The 22270-nt window shown below is 37.8% G+C and overlaps 1 protein-coding gene across 1 annotated transcript in view; it reads left to right on the forward strand.

Annotated features, from left to right (window-relative positions):
- The first annotated feature begins 10204 nt into the window (after nt 1-10204).
- Nucleotides 10205-22270, forward strand: part of LOC128496916 (collagen alpha-2(VI) chain-like) — a 31299-nt gene continuing 19233 nt past the window's right edge. Inside the window, exons 1-14 of the mRNA XM_053466745.1 lie at nt 10205-10328; nt 10720-11303; nt 12255-12275; nt 13399-13464; nt 13892-13945; nt 14130-14174; nt 15695-15721; nt 15809-15835; nt 16028-16072; nt 16158-16211; nt 18186-18248; nt 19078-19140; nt 20435-20488; nt 21201-21236. Of these exons, the coding sequence (XP_053322720.1) occupies nt 10223-10328; nt 10720-11303; nt 12255-12275; nt 13399-13464; nt 13892-13945; nt 14130-14174; nt 15695-15721; nt 15809-15835; nt 16028-16072; nt 16158-16211; nt 18186-18248; nt 19078-19140; nt 20435-20488; nt 21201-21236 (1245 nt within the window). The 5' untranslated portion in view covers nt 10205-10222. The remainder of the gene's footprint in view (nt 10329-10719; nt 11304-12254; nt 12276-13398; nt 13465-13891; nt 13946-14129; nt 14175-15694; nt 15722-15808; nt 15836-16027; nt 16073-16157; nt 16212-18185; nt 18249-19077; nt 19141-20434; nt 20489-21200; nt 21237-22270) is intronic.

Here is a 22270-nt window from a genome sequence, read left to right on the forward strand (position 1 = left end):
CATTTTATTTAACTTTGTCTTCAATTCCACCTATTTTTTACATCTTGTAGGTATATCGGTTTTCTTTATCACACCTTTTCCTTTTCTAATATCCAACATGCGAGGAACTTATGTGTTAATGAGTTGCTTGGTCTTCTCTACTCACATCAACACTGCTGCAGTTGAGGACATGTACGTCAAGAAATAAGCTTTAGTAAATTTGCAGTTTTTTTTACTTTAGTACAAACTGTTAGTTTGCTAGATGACTTTTCCCATTGTATACCAAGAAACATACATTGCTTATGTTAATTTGGAAACACCACTGCACATGTTTTTTAGTATACTGAACTATAAGCTGTAGTATTTAATTAACTTTAATAAAGTAAGTTGCATGCTTATAAAAACACCCAAGAATAATGGTCAATGTTTCATCCAAACTTTGAAGTCTAAAAATTATCTTTTTATATGATACGTAGCATTGGGTCTGCAAAAATGTAAATATTTATTGTATACAAGAAATCTATTTTTTTTTTCAAGAGGAGGCAAACCAGAATACGTGGTATGTATTAAGCTGTTCAAGTCCAGACAGGTAGTAAAGGCAGGCACATACCAAAAAAGATCATTGAAAAGATCAACTTTCTTCAGGTGTTCACAAAGAATGCATCTATTAACTGTGTTTTAGCAGAACTCACTTGTAGCTGAATGCTTTGATGCAGCTGAGCAACTTTCAGACAAGGTAGGAAATCTTCAAATGTTTTCTAAAAAAAAATACTTTTGAATACATCTGTAGAATAGAGGATGCAGAACATGAAGCCAGTTACAGGGCTAGAGAAATTTAACATATAAACACAAAGAAACACTGCAGTGAGATTAATGTATATGCACATATATTTGCTCTAAATTCTGAAGATTTGCCACAGTTCACAAAGTATATTTATTTTGGAGAATTTATGATAAGTTTACATGACTAAAAGCCACTTTCAACTAAATAATACACAATTGGATTGTTAAACTGTTTTGGACTGACTATAACAATTTCCAAGATCTCTTTATATTTTGTAGTACACTATAAAGAGACAGATACTCCTTAACTGCTTACCTAAGGCACAGCTGCCTAGCACTAAAGGTGTTAAAGCTCCAAGTGGGTGGCATTCAAAGCAAGCTGGGGGCACGCAGGCACAAATGTGTAATTCAGAGCACCTGGTAGGCAGTGTTTTTATTCTAGTTCATAACTTTATGTAAAAATCATAAAAAATAGGAAGAATTGGCTTACGTCTTTCTGCATCAGGGGTTCAGCTGTGTTTTCTAGGATGCAGCATTGTCATATATTGCTCGTCAGCACAGGTAAAGTGTTACCCTACAGTATGTGGGATGTATAACTAAGTAATCGGTTCCTTTCCATGAGTTTATACATCCCGCATACTGTAAGGCAACATTTTCCAGTGCTGGTCAGCAATATGCGAAAAATTATATGTGTCCAGGAACACATGGCTGATGTGGGACAACAGGTACTATTCCGGGCACATTCTTTCCACTGGGAGGCAAGGCCATTTTTCAGCTTTGCTATTGTTAGCTTTAGGTGACCATCTTAAGAACAGCTTACACTTTACCTAGGGAAAGTTAGCTATTCATAGATAGTTAGCCTAAGAAAAACATTGTGTCACATGCTATAATGCTAAAAAAACCCAACATTATTTCTCCATACATGTGATGTCAAACAAACTAGTAAAAATAACAAAATACAACATATAGGACATTAGGTCAGGAGGCAAATTCAATTTACATACAATATTTTTTTAAGCAAAATTCAAGGTACGAGTATTTTTTGGCTGCGTAAGGCAGTGAGTTTAATCCCCTATATTAATCTCTCTTATTTATTTTATCAAATGTCGTGTCTTTTTTTTTTACAAAATAATGTGTGTGTATATGATGGCGCTACATAAAACAATAATACAGTATACCGTATATGAAGATTTATATATATATATATATATATATTCAGGTGCATTGTGAGTTTGCAGGTGAACATTTTACAGCTCACTGGCTTTAGTATGCGTTACAAACTGTGGTACAATGTAGCAGGCTGGGTGGGATTGGATTTGGGAGGATGAGATGTTGAATTAGGAAGTGCTATGCTGGCAGAAGATAACAGAAACGTACCTGAGCAGCTAACCCAGTGAAATTAATTGGTCCTGCATGACACATGCAAACTCCAAGTTTAGAGAATTCAGTACAAATACTACAGCATCTCTTAAAAGAAAGGGAGACTTTGTGGTATGTTTATTAAACTGCACAAGACCCATAGTAAATAGACTTGTGCATTCGGATTTGTACGAACATTATTTTTTACAAAGTTTGACAGTTTAGTGCGTTCGTACAAATCGTTGATAACAAGGAGGGTCCCAAATGAGACAAAGGAAAACAAATGCCAAAATCACTGAGATTTTGTTAAAATTCGTCAATTCATTTGTCCCATTTTGGCGGTATTGCAAGACATTTGGCGCCATTACAACCTGTTGAGGTAAAGTGTAGGAGGGTACATATACATGACTGAATACATACATGAATAGGCCAAAAGAAACGAGGGGGGGGTCTCATTGATGGCTATGGCTGTGATTGATGGGTCCAACAAGCTGTGGATTTTTTTTCTTACTTTTTTTCGCTCTGGCCAATTAGCATTTTCAAGGGGAAGGGACAAGCATTTTATATATGTGTGTGTGCTAACGCCATTTTAGCTAGTCAGTAGCAGCCATAGACTGGTGGGAGTTGAGAGTGTGAGTCAGTTACTGTAACAGACAGTGTTGAAGCAGAGATTTACTGGGGTGAGGTGGATTGGAGTAGTTTATAGTGTTAGTTCATTACTGATATACAGGGACTGCAGCTTACTTTATGTTTATTTTTTTATCTAATAATTGATTCATTTTTACTTGGGTTTAATCCCTTCAGGGTCACCCCTTCACCGTCCAGACGATACGTCATCGATGATGCACGATCCAGCGTCGCTATGGACGCTGGGATCACGAAGGGCGGCTGCTACTGACCGCTGGGTGTCCCCAGTGATCCGTAGCAGCCACTCCCCCTCAATTCCGTGCACGTGATCGCTTTTGAAGGGAATCGCGAGCATGGAATTAAAATATTTAAATAAAACTGCGGTCTTCAAGGGAAGACGCAGTACAAGGACGCCGGTCCTGAAGGGGTTAAGCCAGTTGCACCAGCAACCAGCAAAATCTCTAATTGTTGGACAACACAAACTAATAATTAATTGATAATCAAATATAGGTGACAGGGCAGGGTATGAATGCACACAGCATGTTTTAGTGCTTGAAATACTGTTCCAGAATTGGATTTAAGACAGCAGCGCATATACACTACCAGCAAAACCTCTAGTTTGTGAACAACCCAAAACAATTATTATATTCATTGCTATTGGTGACAAAATTGGGTACTTGACTGGGCCTGGGACTGTTTTTTAGTTCTTAAAATACTGTTCCTAAAACCTATTTTGTGGACAACACAAAACAATTATATTAATTGATAAAGAATGGTGAAAGAATTTGACTGTGTTTGTGTATAGTGTGTTTTAGTTCTTGAACGAGTGTTCCTAAGTGGATTTAATTAAGACAGTTCAATTTACGCTACCTGCAAAACACTCTAGTTTGTGGACAACACAATATAATTAATATGTTATTAATATTGGTGGCAAATTAGGCAGGATAGGGGACTTTTCATGCACTAATAGAAATATGTTTCTAATTTGGGGGAAAATTCAGTGCCCTGTACTATGGGGCTGGATGTGTGTGTCTACCCAGTGCCCGACTTCTACTACTGCTGCTGCCTTGTCACCTTCCTTACTCTGAGGGATCAATTCACCAAAATGGTCCAATGTTTGGTGAAATTTAGTCCCACAGCATGCACTTGGATCTGGGTATTTATTGGGGCAGTGATGATGTTGCTGGTCGTGGTCCTGCAATGCAAAAAAAATTTCATCTGAATTAAATTTGCTTTCCGTGTGTAAAGTGATTTAGAAGGAATCTCCATGTGTTGCCATGTTGACCATGATTTGTTATTATAACTAGTGTAAATCCACATCATGAAAATAATGTGACATCTTGTTCAGTAATAATATCTCCTGAACTACATCACTAGTAAGTTGTATCATGACATTACTAAGTAATATGCCAACCATCTAAAGCTTCCCTACCCAAGCAGGCCTCTAGTATTTCAAGGCTGTGGTAACATGCTACATTATATATCACAGCCCACAGATCACTGGACTTGTGTCTAGTAAAATCTAATAATAAAGAGGGTTCTTCAGAGTCTTTGTAACCTGAAAAACCTAACATTTTTTCTATGTATCATGTCCAGAAGATGAACTTGACACTGTCTATTACACATGGAGTGACATGAATAAAGTAGCGGCCCGTTTTCAGTCCCTCTCACAAGTAAGACAAGAGACACTTCTTTATTTCAAAACTTTATTAATCGTCAGATATGGATTTTAATTTGTCCACGGTGCGGACTGCATATAACTGCAGCACCGCGACACTCAACCTTTATTAATGTTTTACAAAATTTCAACCATTATTAGCCAAACACATTTTGCAACAGTATATAAATATTTATTGTCAAAATGAAAGCAAACTTGTAAACAATTAATAACCAATTAAGTAACCTGCTGGTATGGGTGTATCCACCTGTATCCCTGCTGGAACGGCCGGCGTCCTCTAGCACGGCCATACGATTCACGGGGCGAATGCCCCTGGAGTGTCCTGCACTTACACCTCTGTGCACCACAAGTAACCATACCTATAGATGGTTAACTCCTGCACCATACCAGCGTAAAAAACCTGAGCACCTGGCAAATGCCGAAAAATAGGGGACGGGCGGGAAAATAATTGCCCCTATAGTGAAAGCCCCTTTAATATATACCCCTCAGGGAGGGCAATTACCCCCTCCCATCTGGCCCTGCACATGCCACTAAACTTAACACTTTCAGTGCCAAAATTTTGCCTAGTCATCCCTTATCCCTTAACCCTTAAACCAGGCATTCACACTGGGTACCTCATCCGGCCCATTCTTTCCCTCCGGGGCTGTTCTTGACACAGCTTGAACTGAAACACTTAGCAGGACAGCAAGTCAACTATGATTGGACCATTGATGTATGCCCCCTCCCCACATTTATTCAACATTTGCCTTAAAACATATTTTCTTTTATCCTTTCTTCCCTCTGAACTTCTCTCTCCACACACCCCTTCCCTCTAAGAAGCACTACATAAGAGCTACAATGGGCTAACCTGCTGTCACGAACCGAGTGAACAGGTTTGATAGGAGCCCAGGTGCAGGGGATACGAGGGGCTCCATCTGTACCCCACGATGCATGATGGCTTGGGGTTGTTCCAGACAGGCGGAGGAAATAAATCACAGACAGAATATGCAGATAAGATCTGTATTGCAGATGATGGTAAAACAATGTATACAAATGGTAAGTCTCTTGGATGGAAGCCCGCTGGCGGGGCACACGGCAGGAAGCCCTCTGGATGGGGCGCACACGACAGGAAGCCCTCTGGATGGGGCACACACGGCAGGAAGCCCTCTGGATGGGGCGCACACGGCAGGAAGCCCACTTGCAGGGCACTCAGCTTTGGAGTCCACTTGTGGGGCGCTGGCCGTAACTCAGGAACAGATCAGGAACGAAAACTGGCACTCCTATAACGTTAATGTCAAGGCCCAGACTGAAGGGCTGGGTAGGTTTATAAAGGCTGGCTTGATCAGGTAATAAGGTGCAGCTGGACATGATAACAACTCTGAGTGGTTCAGTGTGACAAGGGTGGCCACTAGTGGATGCTGATGGAAATGAGCAGCACAAGGTTGTGTGTATTCCAGGCTGCGAAGGGTGGAATGTTACACCTGCAGCCATCTATGTTATCAAACAATGTCTCTAACGACTACCTCAACACTTGCAATGCTTGCTACCCATACCCCTCACGATAAATCCCATACATCCCATAGAAACTGATCTAATTTTCTATACAAGCAGGAACATAGGAAAAAGTCTGTAGTAAGTGAGACCACAGCATAAGGTGAGATTGATGCCAGTATGTAGAAGTTGAAAATCAGGACTGTTTTTTACATGAATAATGCCCAAAGGTAGAAAATAATGCAAACCTCTCCACTGTAAACCATCTTTGCTACATAAAGCGAGATTAATAGAATGAGAATGCTGCACTATAATTAAATGTTAGCTCTAACCCCACCAGGCTTGACAGATAATTCCCACGGTAACATGCCTTTTATATGAACAGAGATTATTTTAAAATTTATTTAACCCCTTGATGACAATTGACATGATAGCCACGTCACTGAAATGCATCCCCTTAACAATTATTGACATGCCTGGCACGTCATTAGGTTGAGATTGCTTTCTGCTCTCAAACAGTGTTGCTGTAATGCGTCAATATAAAGGCATTCAGCAATACTGAAAACTGCTGAAGGGGCCACATGTAATCATTTCACAGGACGACAATCTGCACCACATACAATATGACAGCAGCCACATGTTTCTAATCACAATCTGATACATATATAAATAAAAATAAAAAAATAAATATTAACTGTGTAGTCCCAAAAATCCTGGCATGAAAATAGTTAGTCCATGGAAAGTGTTAAAATACCATCATTTGAAATAATCTGGGCATTTGGGGTGTCTAGTTTTCAAAAAATATAAGGTTTGATAGCTGGCTTCAAAGATGTCCTAAATGTCCAAAAATTATTATATTCATTGCTATTGGTGACAAAATTGGGTACTTGACTGGGCCTGGGACTGTTTTTTAGTTCTTAAAATACTGTTCCTAAAACCTATTTTGTGGACAACACAAAACAATTATATTAATTGATAAAGAATGGTGAAAGAATTTGACTGCGCTTGTGTATAGTGTGTTTTAGTTCTTGAACGAGTGTTCCTAAGTGGATTTAATTAAGACAGTTCAATTTACGCTACCTGCAAAACACTCTAGTTTGTGGACAACACAATATAATTAATATGTTATTAATATTGGTGGCAAATTAGGCAGGATAGGGGACTTTTCATGCACTAATAGAAATATGTTTCTAATTTGGGGGAAAATTCAGTGCCCTGTACTATGGGGCTGGATGTGTGTGTCTACCCAGTGCCCGACTTCTACTACTGCTGCTGCCTTGTCACCTTCCTTACTCTGAGGGATCAATTCACCAAAATGGTCCAATGTTTGGTGAAATTTAGTCCCACAGCATGCACTTGGATCTGGGTATTTATTGGGGCAGTGATGATGTTGCTGGTCGTGGTCCTGCAATGCAAAAAAAATTTCATCTGAATTAAATTTGCTTTCCGTGTGTAAAGTGATTTAGAAGGAATCTCCATGTGTTGCCATGTTGACCATGATTTGTTATTATAACTAGTGTAAATCCACATCATGAAAATAATGTGACATCTTGTTCAGTAATAATATCTCCTGAACTACATCACTAGTAAGTTGTATCATGACATTACTAAGTAATATGCCAACCATCTAAAGCTTCCCTACCCAAGCAGGCCTCTAGTATTTCAAGGCTGTGGTAACATGCTACATTATATATCACAGCCCACAGATCACTGGACTTGTGTCTAGTAAAATCTAATAATAAAGAGGGTTCTTCAGAGTCTTTGTAACCTGAAAAACCTAACATTTTTTCTATGTATCATGTCCAGAAGATGAACTTGACACTGTCTATTACACATGGAGTGACATGAATAAAGTAGCGGCCCGTTTTCAGTCCCTCTCACAAGTAAGACAAGAGACACTTCTTTATTTCAAAACTTTATTAATCGTCAGATATGGATTTTAATTTGTCCACGGTGCGGACTGCATATAACTGCAGCACCGCGACACTCAACCTTTATTAATGTTTTACAAAATTTCAACCATTATTAGCCAAACACATTTTGCAACAGTATATAAATATTTATTGTCAAAATGAAAGCAAACTTGTAAACAATTAATAACCAATTAAGTAACCTGCTGGTATGGGTGTATCCACCTGTATCCCTGCTGGAACGGCCGGCGTCCTCTAGCACGGCCATACGATTCACGGGGCGAATGCCCCTGGAGTGTCCTGCACTTACACCTCTGTGCACCACAAGTAACCATACCTATAGATGGTTAACTCCTGCACCATACCAGCGTAAAAAACCTGAGCACCTGGCAAATGCCGAAAAATAGGGGACGGGCGGGAAAATAATTGCCCCTATAGTGAAAGCCCCTTTAATATATACCCCTCAGGGAGGGCAATTACCCCCTCCCATCTGGCCCTGCACATGCCACTAAACTTAACACTTTCAGTGCCAAAATTTTGCCTAGTCATCCCTTATCCCTTAACCCTTAAACCAGGCATTCACACTGGGTACCTCATCCGGCCCATTCTTTCCCTCCGGGGCTGTTCTTGACACAGCTTGAACTGAAACACTTAGCAGGACAGCAAGTCAACTATGATTGGACCATTGATGTATGCCCCCTCCCCACATTTATTCAACATTTGCCTTAAAACATATTTTCTTTTATCCTTTCTTCCCTCTGAACTTCTCTCTCCACACACCCCTTCCCTCTAAGAAGCACTACATAAGAGCTACAATGGGCTAACCTGCTGTCACGAACCGAGTGAACAGGTTTGATAGGAGCCCAGGTGCAGGGGATACGAGGGGCTCCATCTGTACCCCACGATGCATGATGGCTTGGGGTTGTTCCAGACAGGCGGAGGAAATAAATCACAGACAGAATATGCAGATAAGATCTGTATTGCAGATGATGGTAAAACAATGTATACAAATGGTAAGTCTCTTGGATGGAAGCCCGCTGGCGGGGCACACGGCAGGAAGCCCTCTGGATGGGGCGCACACGACAGGAAGCCCTCTGGATGGGGCACACACGGCAGGAAGCCCTCTGGATGGGGCACACACGGCAGGAAGCCCACTTGCAGGGCACTCAGCTTTGGAGTCCACTTGTGGGGCGCTGGCCGTAACTCAGGAACAGATCAGGAACGAAAACTGGCACTCCTATAACGTTAATGTCAAGGCCCAGACTGAAGGGCTGGGTAGGTTTATAAAGGCTGGCTTGATCAGGTAATAAGGTGCAGCTGGACATGATAACAACTCTGAGTGGTTCAGTGTGACAAGGGTGGCCACTAGTGGATGCTGATGGAAATGAGCAGCACAAGGTTGTGTGTATTCCAGGCTGCGAAGGGTGGAATGTTACACCTGCAGCCATCTATGTTATCAAACAATGTCTCTAACGACTACCTCAACACTTGCAATGCTTGCTACCCATACCCCTCACGATAAATCCCATACATCCCATAGAAACTGATCTAATTTTCTATACAAGCAGGAACATAGGAAAAAGTCTGTAGTAAGTGAGACCACAGCATAAGGTGAGATTGATGCCAGTATGTAGAAGTTGAAAATCAGGACTGTTTTTTACATGAATAATGCCCAAAGGTAGAAAATAATGCAAACCTCTCCACTGTAAACCATCTTTGCTACATAAAGCGAGATTAATAGAATGAGAATGCTGCACTATAATTAAATGTTAGCTCTAACCCCACCAGGCTTGACAGATAATTCCCACGGTAACATGCCTTTTATATGAACAGAGATTATTTTAAAATTTATTTAACCCCTTGATGACAATTGACATGATAGCCACGTCACTGAAATGCATCCCCTTAACAATTATTGACATGCCTGGCACGTCATTAGGTTGAGATTGCTTTCTGCTCTCAAACAGTGTTGCTGTAATGCGTCAATATAAAGGCATTCAGCAATACTGAAAACTGCTGAAGGGGCCACATGTAATCATTTCACAGGACGACAATCTGCACCACATACAATATGACAGCAGCCACATGTTTCTAATCACAATCTGATACATATATAAATAAAAATAAAAAAATAAATATTAACTGTGTAGTCCCAAAAATCCTGGCATGAAAATAGTTAGTCCATGGAAAGTGTTAAAATACCATCATTTGAAATAATCTGGGCATTTGGGGTGTCTAGTTTTCAAAAAATATAAGGTTTGATAGCTGGCTTCAAAGATGTCCTAAATGAGACATGGGGACATGATGACCAGATTTGAAAAGAATAAAATGCTACTTGTACTTATTGCTCTTATTCAAAATATAGATCAATATGAATGTTTTTAAATCTTTTTCATTTAGGCTGTGAAAAGGCACAATGTTTGGAAACATTTTACAGATCACTCTTGTAGTTTCCTGGCTGGTCCAGTGCTTTGGACAGTTAGAAACAGGATATAACACCAACTCATCAGTGACAAGTGCTGGTAAGTTTTTACATTACAATTTGTGTCTTACAGGTTGCAGCCCTCCTGTAGGAACTAAGAAAATGTATGACGGCTAGCAGGTTTAAGCCTGGAGCAAGCCCAACAGTAGGAAAATTCAAAGTGTCCATTTGGTATACTAACACCTCTTGCCACTCCACTGCATCTTAAATTTCCAACATGGCATCACCTTGACAGTATGTTATGTAATATGCCATATACTGCAAATGCATTACTCAAAATGTACTTGTGTATAATGAATTAATGTGTATAGACTTCACAATAATAATATCATTAAACAGCAATCATTACAAAATAGTGCACATGCATACTTTAATACTATGTTATTATAATGGTTATGATAAATTATTTGATTCCAATATTTTTATTTTAGGTAAATTCCAGTGTGTTATAAATGTGTATTTTACAATCGACACATCAGAAAGCGTAGCTTTGAATTCTGGCATGGGAAGTCTCATGGATGAACTGAAGATCTTTGTCAGTACATTTGTAACAAAGTTACAAGGAGTCAAAATAAGAGGCAGCCAAGTGAAATGGAAATATGGTGCTCTGCACTTCTCTGATCACGTTGAGTCAATCATTGGTCTAACAGAGGAAACCTCTGCGTTTATCACAGCAATCAACATGGTCAAATACATTGGTCGGGGCACATATGTTGACTGTGCTTTAAATAATATGACTGAAGCCATCCAAAGAGAGTCTGAAGGGGATATTAAATTTGCTATTGTCCTTACTGATGGCCACATTACAGGAAACCCATGTGGTGGTATCATACATGCAGCTGAGACAATGCGAACTGCCAATGTTAAAACATTTGTTGTGGCTACAAGTCGAGACACGATGGAAAGTGAACTTCTCACTATAGCCAGCTCACCGGCTGAAATTTATCGTAATAATTACTTGGCAAACCCAAGTAACCAAAGGGATAGTACTATTAGTACGATCATTAATTTAATGGTAAGTGGTAATGCTGGATTGTGGGGGGTATAAGAAGTATGAGGTGGCAAATTTATATATAAAGCATTTTAGTGTTTTATTTTGGAAGCTTTAAAGTAGAAAACAATAAATTGGCTCTAGGTAGCACATTATCCTTATGGTTTGTCATATTTTCCTGTGATTATTTTCCGCTGCTATTATTGTGTTATACAGTAGAGGTTCTATTTCCATAGCAGTAATGTAACGTTTTCCATGTGTCTGGGAGCATAGTGGATTTGTGTAAACCTATCATGGTTTAGAGCATAGTTTAGATCATTGTTTTCGACCTTTATATTAAGAATCAAAATCTTTGCTAATGCAAAACGAGAAGGGACCCCCAATGAAAGAAATAAAAACAAAGCAAAGAAAGCTGAATATTCGTTTACATTTTGTTGGTTCTTTCACTCTCATTCACGGTCACTCATATGCTTACCCACTCTCTCTCACACTGTCATTCACATTCCATCACACTCTCTCTGAATGTCTTGCTACCATCTTCAACACTTCTGTATCCCTGTCTTGCTTCTCCATTGACATGACCTCCTGGTGAGTTTCCACCCAATTGGTGGAAAGGGGAAAAGGCTGTCCCGTGGCTCTGACGTGCACAAAGAGGTCAGAATAATGTAGATAGATTGGTCAACAAAAAGAGGTGCATAAAGGCTTCTTTTTCTCAGCAAATCTGTCTTCATTATTCTGGCCTACTGGTGAACTTCTGCATAATGGCAGAGCTTCCAGGCACACCCTCTTCCCCTAAAGGGGGTAATATTTGAAGACTTTTTTTTAATACATTTCCAGGTATGAGCATAAAGGTTACAGATGCCCTAACACATTTATGGATTTAACATACAATCCAGGTCTTTATGTAAATGTTGAGGAGGAAGTAAATCCAAGAAATGTAATACCATATTATTTTTTTCAATTTCATTTTTCTAGGTAAAAGAAGCAGAAACAGAGGTAAACAATATATAAACTGTAATCTAGATTATTATATACAATTTGATTTTAAAATGTATAAAAAGCAGTACTAATAAAGGTTTATAAAATAAATGATGAATATTGGTAGCATAACAGACCATGCTTTCTCACACAAGAAAAACAAACATTAAATTGAACCCCAAAAAGCTCATCACAGACATTCAGAATGTGTATGAGGCCCAGGGATAGGCGAAGTGTCTGTATAAGGACACCAGTGTCCTTGGCAAGTTTTGTGAAGGTCCATAGCAGACCACAGTAAATGTCCACCACGAGCAATGTTAGTGCCTATCCATGATGAAGCCCAGGTTTGCTTTATACAGTATTTTGTGTAGAATTTAGTAAGCAGTATGGTTAATTTGAGACTTTTAGCATTTAACACTTGTAAACTTTTTTTTATACATTTTATACATTTGAATCTATAAGATATAGATATTCATGATCATTTTATAATGTCCATTACAAATTGTGTTTCTTTTATATATATATATATATATATATATATATATATATATATATATGTGGTAGGGGTAAAACATGTGCAAAGCGCCCAGTGGATATGGTTACATGTAAAACATGAGCAAAATGCCCAGTGGGTCTGAATAGATGTAAAACATGTACAATACTACCATAGGATCTGAATAGATGTAAAACATTCGCAATACGCCCAGTGGGTCTGGATAGGTACCTAGACCCAGAAAACACCCCCTTATGTAGATAGAAAGAGGCCTACCTCACGGAAAGCAGAAGGAAGAGGAATAGGAACTGAGGGGAGCACAGAGGCCGGAAGAACGCAACCGTAGCACCCTGAATGAGATACCCCCCTAAGACCCCTCCCATAAATACAGACTGATAACAGCCTTCATATACTGTGTGTGTGTAAATATGTATATACATATATATATATATATATATATATATATATATATATATATATACAGTCTATATGAACCATTAATCATAGTGAGTGAAAGTAAGGCTTGTAAATCATAAAATTTGTGTATTAAATTGAGGCATATTTATTTTTTATGCCTTGGATAAATACATTGTAATAATGAATAACTAACACTACTGTATATGGTATTATGAGTATTATTATTTACAGTGCGGTGGAACAATTTGTTTGGGAAAGACCGGTGCGCCAGGATTAAAAGGCATGAAAGGCAATAAGGTAACTACAATATATTGTGAGTAGAAACATAGTAATTTTCTTTAATAATAACGATATAGATAGAAGATCCAGCTCCACAAATAAGGGTTTAAAACTTCAAACTTTTAATTAGACCAGTTAAAACATGATATACAAAAAAAGAGACGTGCTCGAGTGATTGAAAGAAAATACGCCAACGCGTTTCAAACCTTACGGTTCTTAATCATGGCTTCTTTAATAATGATAATAATTGCATTGACAGGATAGATATTCTTGGTTCTGTATTTTAGTTTCATGTTTTTTCCCCAAAAAATGTTATTTCAATATGCCACTAGATATAAAATGTTACTGATCCACCTTAAGTATAATTGCAAATAACATATTAGAATTAATTTTGGGTAACGTTATTCTTGATATTTATATTTCATTCTAACCATTCTGCTTTCAGGGTTTAAAAGGAAGTATTGGCCCTGCAGGTGATCAGGGAATACCAGGACCTCAGGTAATAATCCTTAATCAGCTTTAACACGTAAAAATGGGATATATTTTAAAGGATCGTTTTGGTTCCAATATGGGTAATTGATACAGCCCTAGAAATCAGTGACTATGTTTCAATTTTGCACCTACTAGCTCTTATTAATAACTTGATAAGTTCAAATTAATAATGTTTGTCCCTTTATTTTTAGGGTGATCCAGGAATAGAAGGTCAGATTGGATTCCCTGGTTCAAAGGTGGGGTAAAAATACTTACATCACTTACCGTAATTACATTCTGTCACATCCAGCCTTTTAATGAGAAAACGAAAGTTTCATTTTGAGAGAAGACTTTTGAAGTCCTTAAAGTGCAACTTTACATCCTTTTTTTGTGTTTGTCCAATAAACGGTATCAACTCTCACTCTCTCGCACTGTCGCCCACACTCTCTCGCACCATCGCCCACACTCTCTCGCACCGTCGCCCACACTCTCTCTCGCACCGTCGCCCACACTCTCTCTCGCACCGTCGCCCACACTCTCTCTCGCACCGTCGCCCACACTCTCTCTCTCGCACCGTCGCCCACACTCTCTCTCTCTCTCGCACTGTCGCCCATACTCTCTCTCTCGCACTGTCGCCCACTCTCTCTCTCTCGCACTGTCGCCCACTCTCTCTCTCTCGCACTGTCGCCCACATGTTTCCCTACATATTCGCTTCTGCCGACCACTTCTACTTCCGCTTCTTCTTCTGCATCTTCTATCTTCTCCCTTCTCTCTTCAATCTTCAGTCCTTAATCTGGTATCTTCTTTCTTTACAAAAACAAAAACTGTATGCGCTTCTCACCCTAATAAAGTTGGCAACAAATATATAAACATAATATAAATGAGAGGTTTTGGTTATATGAATTGGCCAAAGCATAATTAAGCTCACCCGCCACGTCAAGGCACACTCTCAATAGGGTGAGAACCTACTCTCACCTCCTACATAGTGGGCACACAAAGCAGTTTATACTGCTACCAAAACCTTATTAATGTGTTGGGGGAGGTGTAGTTAAACCTCCTCCCACTTAACCCCTGGACAGCAAGCTGCAACCAGACTGATGAGAGTAGGTTCTCACCCTATTGAGAGTGTGCCTTGACGTGGCGGGTGAGCTTAATTATGCTTTGGCCAATTCATATAACCAAAACCTCTCATATATATTATGTTTATTTATTTGTTGCCAACTTTATTAGGGTGAGAAGCGCATACTGAAGCGCATCCTGAACAAGAATGAGAGTGTTAGAGGGAAGGTGTGAGGGAGTGTAAATGAATGTGGGCCCACAAATGTTGGACAAAAACTCTGAGCTTTTTGCTTTTTTACCAAAATTCAGTAAACTATCATGATTTTGCCAATAGAGTTCCTATTATGTCCTGACAGGTTGGTGCACTGATGTGTTGCTAGTATTAAGGAGAAAAAAGCTTTCAATATGCTCAGTGCGGCTACTGCCATGTAATGTGGCGAAGCTTTAGGTGACATTAAATCTCCACCCACATATTATATCACTGCCACACTGTGTCCAGCAATGTGAGGGGAACATAGCAAGTTTTGTCTTGTGTTATGAAGTGTTTGTGCTACAAGGAACTGAGCCAGAGATGGGTTTTGTGGTCATCTAAAAATGATTATGCATATTTCAGCAATATATTTGTCAAGTGTTGGCACTGTCTAAAAATTAAGGACAGCATATTGCCAGATAAAAGCCAAATTGCTTATGCCAATATTTTATTTCTTTTTATTTTAAGGGCTACCAAGGACAGAAAGGAGAAAGAGTAAGTTTTATTTCAACCCTTATTTTGTGTATTGATCACTCCCACCACATAATAAGCTGACATATCTATACTTTATGTATTTTCCAGGGTGATTTTGGAGTGCCAGGAGTCAAGGTATGGAAAAACTGAATCACACTTGTTTATGCTGTTATGTAATACCTGAAAACAAGAGAAATATAAATGTAAATAAAGAAAAAAATAGTTGACTACTGAAATGTGTTGATACAGTAGAACATTTATGTAGGAAAATGTTTTATTATTACTATTATATTTATATACTCATATAATCTTTTTATTGTTTTAAAGGGGGAACCCGGATCTCCTGGATACAACGGGATTGCAGGAGAGAAGGTACCAAAAGCAAATTAATGTTTTGTTCTTGACACATTGTGCAATACTGAAGTATATGCTAATGACCCCCACATTTTTCTTTTAGGGTAAACCAGGTCGAATTGGGTCAACAGGTTGTAAAGGAAGAGTAGGAATTCAGGTGAGTTTCTGCTGCTGAACTATGAACTCCCTTGGGTTCATCTGTGAAAGGTGAAAAGAATAAAGTTGTAGAAGGCACAGGAAAAAACTGGTGAGTGCGATGAACATAAAGTGGCAGATGGGTCAAGAAAGGTAAAAAAGGACATTGGAATGCATATAGATATGATAGAAACAAAGGTGGGAAAAGAAGAGGCAGATGAAAGATGGTCATTAGGTAAAAATGGTATTGCAGCAATGGTAGATATAAATATATAAAAATATAAATAAGTGGGTACATGGAAAGTGAAAAGAAATTGGCTAAAAATGTACAAGAAGAGGTGTTGGGGAGGATAATGGGATGAAAAAGGACCAGGGAGAAGAGCTATTAGAGGGTAACAAAACATATATATATATATATATTTTGGGTTCCAATCTACTGGGGACACTAACATCCAGGTTCTTGCCAATGTGCTTGCAGGAGAGGTGCAAGTAATACATATTGCCTAGGATACTACTAACCCTAAGGCCCAGCAATGATGTGTCGCTAGGCCTTGGGAGGCAGTTCCAGGGGGTACCAGACCCTCTCCCTCAAAACTGCATGCAGTTCACACTAGTGGGCGATCAAGCTGCTGGTGAACCTCTCCTCCTTAGCCCAGTTGGGGAGGTCAGAGATTGACACAGCCTCTGCGGTGACCTTACTCCGTGCCCAACATGCAGTACAACGTGATATGATGGCATGTAGCGGCATATAACACCTTAGCATGGTAGACAGGGGTACATTGTAAATGGTATGAAGCCAATATAGAACCCACTCTGACTAAGAATAAATATGCATGTTAAGAAGATTAAAATGTAATCTTATGATGAATGGGGAGGGTTTGGGCAGTTAGGAAAAGTAAAGGGAAGCTTGTGTAATGTCCTTAACATTTAAAACATTCTGTGATGACATACACATGAATTCTTCACAAGGGCTGGCTAAGTTTGCCAAACTCCTCCAGCACAAAACTCATGCCATGTCACACTGTCTAAAAGAGAAATAAATACACAGTGTTCTTTATCATTTTCCCTTTTTTATGTTTTGTTTACTTGATATTGAACCTATAGAGCCCATTTTTGTGTGTTTAGTTTGAATAGTGGTTTTATTAAAATTGTTAAGCTCTTTGGATCTTTTTAGGAGGAAAACAGATGTATGTTTAATAATGTCCTTGTATTACGAGTTATGAAATAGTCAGCAGATCAAACTTCTAGTCCATTTTGTTTTCCTCAGTGTTTATACGATAAAGTAAACACATTTTTCTGCAAAGTTATTTCAGGTCTTTGCATCAGAAATGCATGATCCAGCAGATTCATTAGCTGAATAAAAAAAGCTTAGTTTTCTTAGGGAGGGGGTAAAGAGTTCTCGCTATGGTAATATAACAATGGCATGAAATTATTTACCGTTTATACTCTCTGTATCTTGGTTGCTCAATATGGGCCTTCACATGCACACACACCTCGGAATTCTCTGGGTTTGGCCTGGTCAGTTTCTTCACTGTAATCCCTTTTTCATAGAAACCAGAATGTAGGGAATTAAGAAAAAATAATATGCTTCAGAGTCCCATCTGAAGAAATTTTCACACAAGATGGTAACATGTTTTACATGTGTTCAACATAATAAATCCCACTTGTTATGTTATTGCAGATATCATATACACAGATTACATTATAAATATATATTTATTATATATCTATTATACATGTATATGCTGGTGCTAAGGAAAAAGAAGAAGGTTTTAAACACAACCCGACCTATATGCAAGAGTAACAAAGTAGTCTACATAAAAAGGTTAAGTTGGGGCTAATAAATCCCAAAAATTATTTCATTATAATGTCATGACTAGAATACCCATACTACTTGTACTCTGATAATCTAAAATCCCACTTCCAAATCCACACATCTAAGTGGGTGACAGGGTTGAGGTATGAGATGAAATGAATCATTTTATTTTCATATAAGGGAGAAGAAGGATCACGTGGTAATGTTGGACTAAAAGGACTGCCAGGGGATCCAGGAGACAAGGTAAATCTAACTCAGAACCTGCAGAAGACATTACATTTTCCATGGCTTATGTAATAGATTCTATGCACAGTCTTGGCTTACAAATAAATAAGTAGGAGGGTTTGAAGATCAGGGATGAAGTATCTTTGATGGCTTATGGTCTAACAAAAAATATATAGTTGATTTAGTACGTGATTAAAGCTTCAACTGTGTGCAAAATTCTTAAGCGGAATACCGTATAGCATTTTTCATTTTAATATCTTTATAGGGAATTTATCAGCAGCATTTCATTTTTTTTTTCAAAAGATATTTTGTTCTGTTTTTGTTAAGAGAAAATATATCACAGTAACATATGATGTGTCAAATTTATACAAGAGCACCCCATTTATTTTTATTCTCTTAAAAAGTGCTATCTAAGTTATTGAGAAAGCACTAAATCTAGTCATAATTTTAGAATATTCGCCCGCCACTACTGATAATTACTCATACTACACATCTGGCTTGCTTTATTTGCAATAGTTGACTTTTGCAGCAAATTCTAATTTAATTGCTCCTTATACACTTATAAAAAAAGGCCATAAATCTTTGAACATACACTTGGTTAGATTTATGTACTATCATAAACCTGAGTCTATAATACTACAAAATGGCTTGTAGATTATTGTATTAAAGGTAATTTAAGATTTTATCTTTTGTCACGTCTGATTTTTTTTTTTTTTTTTTTAATGTGATTCTCTATAACCTTTGTTCAGAAATAATTTTGTTTGGAACTAAGATGCAAAAATTCACAGATTCATTGAAAGTAAAAGATCATGGCTGTGCAATATTTTATTTATTGATTTATTTATAGGGTTTTCCTGGAAGGCAAGGGCTTTCTGGCGCACCGGGAATAAAGGGAGATGAAGGTGACAAGGTAATATTAAGGGCTTTTGTAACTGGAGTGAACAGTTCAGGAAATAATACCACTTTCAATTCTTGATTAAGATGCAACCGTGCCCTGGGCAGGAAACTTGATTCCAACCATCAATTCTTTACATATGTACTTCCTACAGTCCATATGAGGGCTAACATTTTTTTAGAGTGAGAGGATTAGGTTTCCCTATAGTTGATCCTCCTAGGCCCATGGTGTTAAGTAAAATATTATTTTATTGATAATATTGTGAACATTAATAATAACATTATGATTACGAAACTCCTCATATCTTATAGCCCCTGACTGCAAATATGCAATTTAGCATCTCTGGTAATTCATTGTAATACTTCAGTTTATAACAATTGTGAACAAAGTGCCTATCTTCTTGAAAATTACTACTTTTTCTCATAGCAATGAAATCATTATGTTTATACCATGTGCCATTACTGGTTCCCTGATTGTACCCCAGTATAGATGACTTCTCTCCAGAAGACTGCCCAGCAATAAAACACATTTACATGTCATTTGTATGGACTTGCTAAAGAATTACAAAATACTGTATATTAAAAAATATTTCTATTCTATAACCTTCAGGTCTACCTGATGCTATTATACTTTTTCATTATAGTCCTTCCTTTCATTCACCAGTCTCTGACCCATACACATATTAGCCAAACCCTCTATCCCTTGCCCATGGTTTCTCTAACTGTGACTAAAAGTAAGTAGCACCTCACATCTTGATGTTATAGTACACCCAATTGCGAAGCAAATAGTTACAAAAATCTGTAGATATACTATTGTATTATTTTGATGGCCCATTAGTGGAATGAGTGCAGTTCCACAAAAAAACACAAATATATGGCTCTAGATATACATATACATACTTCTTGGATGTGTTTCCAGTGATTTTACCACAATGAGGTCACTTGATTATACCTTCGGGTGTATTGTGGAATGACATAAATGTTTTGGTAAATACGGGGTCTGGTGTGTTGTGTGGGGCCCGTCTTACACGCATGACAATCTACATTATTAGTCATTGCCAGTCTTATTTACCTTAGAATATCTTACTCTATCACAAATATCTTAGTGGCATAGTTAATGCATTTGGAAGGCACATCTATAAATCAATTGATAACATCTCGAGCTGGTCTGTCATCTAGAATTTTCAAAATGTATTTTATGTTTTTTTTTATGTTGGTCGGCACTTTTGAGTCTAAACTCTTCACTATGTACTGTATTGTGTCTGTAGTATTCAAAGCAATACATTTATTAAAAAAAATGTCTTCTTTAGGGGCCTCCAGGATACAGGGGTAATATCGGGCTTCCAGGAATAAAAGGCTTGAAGGTGAATATGAAGTACATTTATACAAGATATGTACATTTAAAAGAAAAATGTACATTTATACAAGATATGTACATTTAAAAGAAAAATGTTCTAAATGTGCTAGAGTGATGTTTAATTATGACAAACGGTGAAAGCTCTATGGACCTCGTTATACTGGCAACATGTGAACTGTGCTGAAGTAGTGAGAGCCATTGAAATGCATAAAAGTTACGGCTGAAAGTAGCCATGTTTTCTATTCATGTGATAATTCTTCTAGTTAAGATTTTATCTGCTTTTTGTTTATATAAGCTGTGCTTAATGGCAATGATGGTATTGTATTGTAGAACAGGTAGTAAACATCTCAATGGGCTTGATTATTGAAATAGTATTGCAACTAACAGGAGACATAACCTACACGATTCTTCATATGTGTTTTCGTTTGCTCAACATTTTTTTATCCTACTCGGATAGGTGTCTTCCGTTCTGATGCTTTTGTGGCTGTATGGGCCACTCCTAAACTTCTAAAAATCTAGAAAAAATAAGCTGTACTAAACAAGTTGGAACAACTGATCTGACCAATAATTACTTAACAAGCTAACTTAATATTCACTTCATTTCAATATAGTTGTGTTTTCTAGATACAACAGAACAATAAATTTGAAATTGAATTACCATAATTTATTTTGTTACGCATTGTAATTTGATATATACTAAAACTATTTTCTGTCTTTAGGGGAAAACAGGCCCTCCAGGTGTTCTTGGTGATCAAGTACGTTTTCATTTTGTTTTATTATTTTTGTTAGATAGGGTAGCTATGATTAACCCTTTTTGGGAAAGGGGCAAACAGCCAAGCAGATCTTTGGTTAAGGTGGTTCACTGATGCAAGTGGGGGGCAAAGGCTGGCCCACGTGGTCTAATCCAAAAGACAGGCTATTGTGGCTCAAATTGCTGAAATGTTAATGCTGGTTCTGATAGGCAGGTGTCAGAACACACAGTGCATCGCAGTTTGGTGCGTATGGGGCTGTGTAACTGCAGACCACTACTTTTGTTAAGGTGAAATATATGAATAAATATGTGTGTTTATACAGTATATATATACCGGTAGGTAGATATATATATATATATATACACAACCAAATATACATGTAGTGCACAGTTAATACAGAGTTCCAGTCCCAGTAACATGGACCAAACCTTGTTAGACAAGAGATGTGCTGAAAAATATGGCAATATGAGACGTGTTTATCATTCTAAAACATTTCACATTGCATTCCACTGACAAGATGTATGCAGACAAATACTTATACACTATATGCAATATATTTGCATATTTTAACTGTTACCGTCATAACGAAGGAGATGGCACAATTATGTTTATATATATATATATATATATATATTGCAAATAAAGTTATAGGGGAACTATTATTTTGGACTGTACATGTTTTGAATTACTGCAGATTAAATTTGTCATTTTTCACAGTCATTTCTCGCACTCCCCTTTTACACGCCTCTTATAAAAATGTTGCCATAATGTACAGTAGATCTCTAAAACTGAGCTTTAAACCTCCATAACAAACCAGATAATTGTATTTATTTTTCTACTGACGAGGCTGCATAACTTAACTTTCCTGTGGAAAATAGCCCTACTCATCTTTATTATCAGCTGTTGTGTGCAGTCAAGTTCTCATAATAAATATTACCTTTGGGAATAAGCACATTATTTTCTCAGGATACTGAAACAAACTATTTCCACATGCAGCTGGGGTTGAAATGATTCTAACACAGCAAAAGAATATTGTT

The sequence above is a fragment of the Spea bombifrons genome, chromosome 5 (genome assembly GCF_027358695.1).
Source record: "Spea bombifrons isolate aSpeBom1 chromosome 5, aSpeBom1.2.pri, whole genome shotgun sequence".
Taxonomy (NCBI): Eukaryota; Metazoa; Chordata; class Amphibia; order Anura; family Pelobatidae; genus Spea; species Spea bombifrons.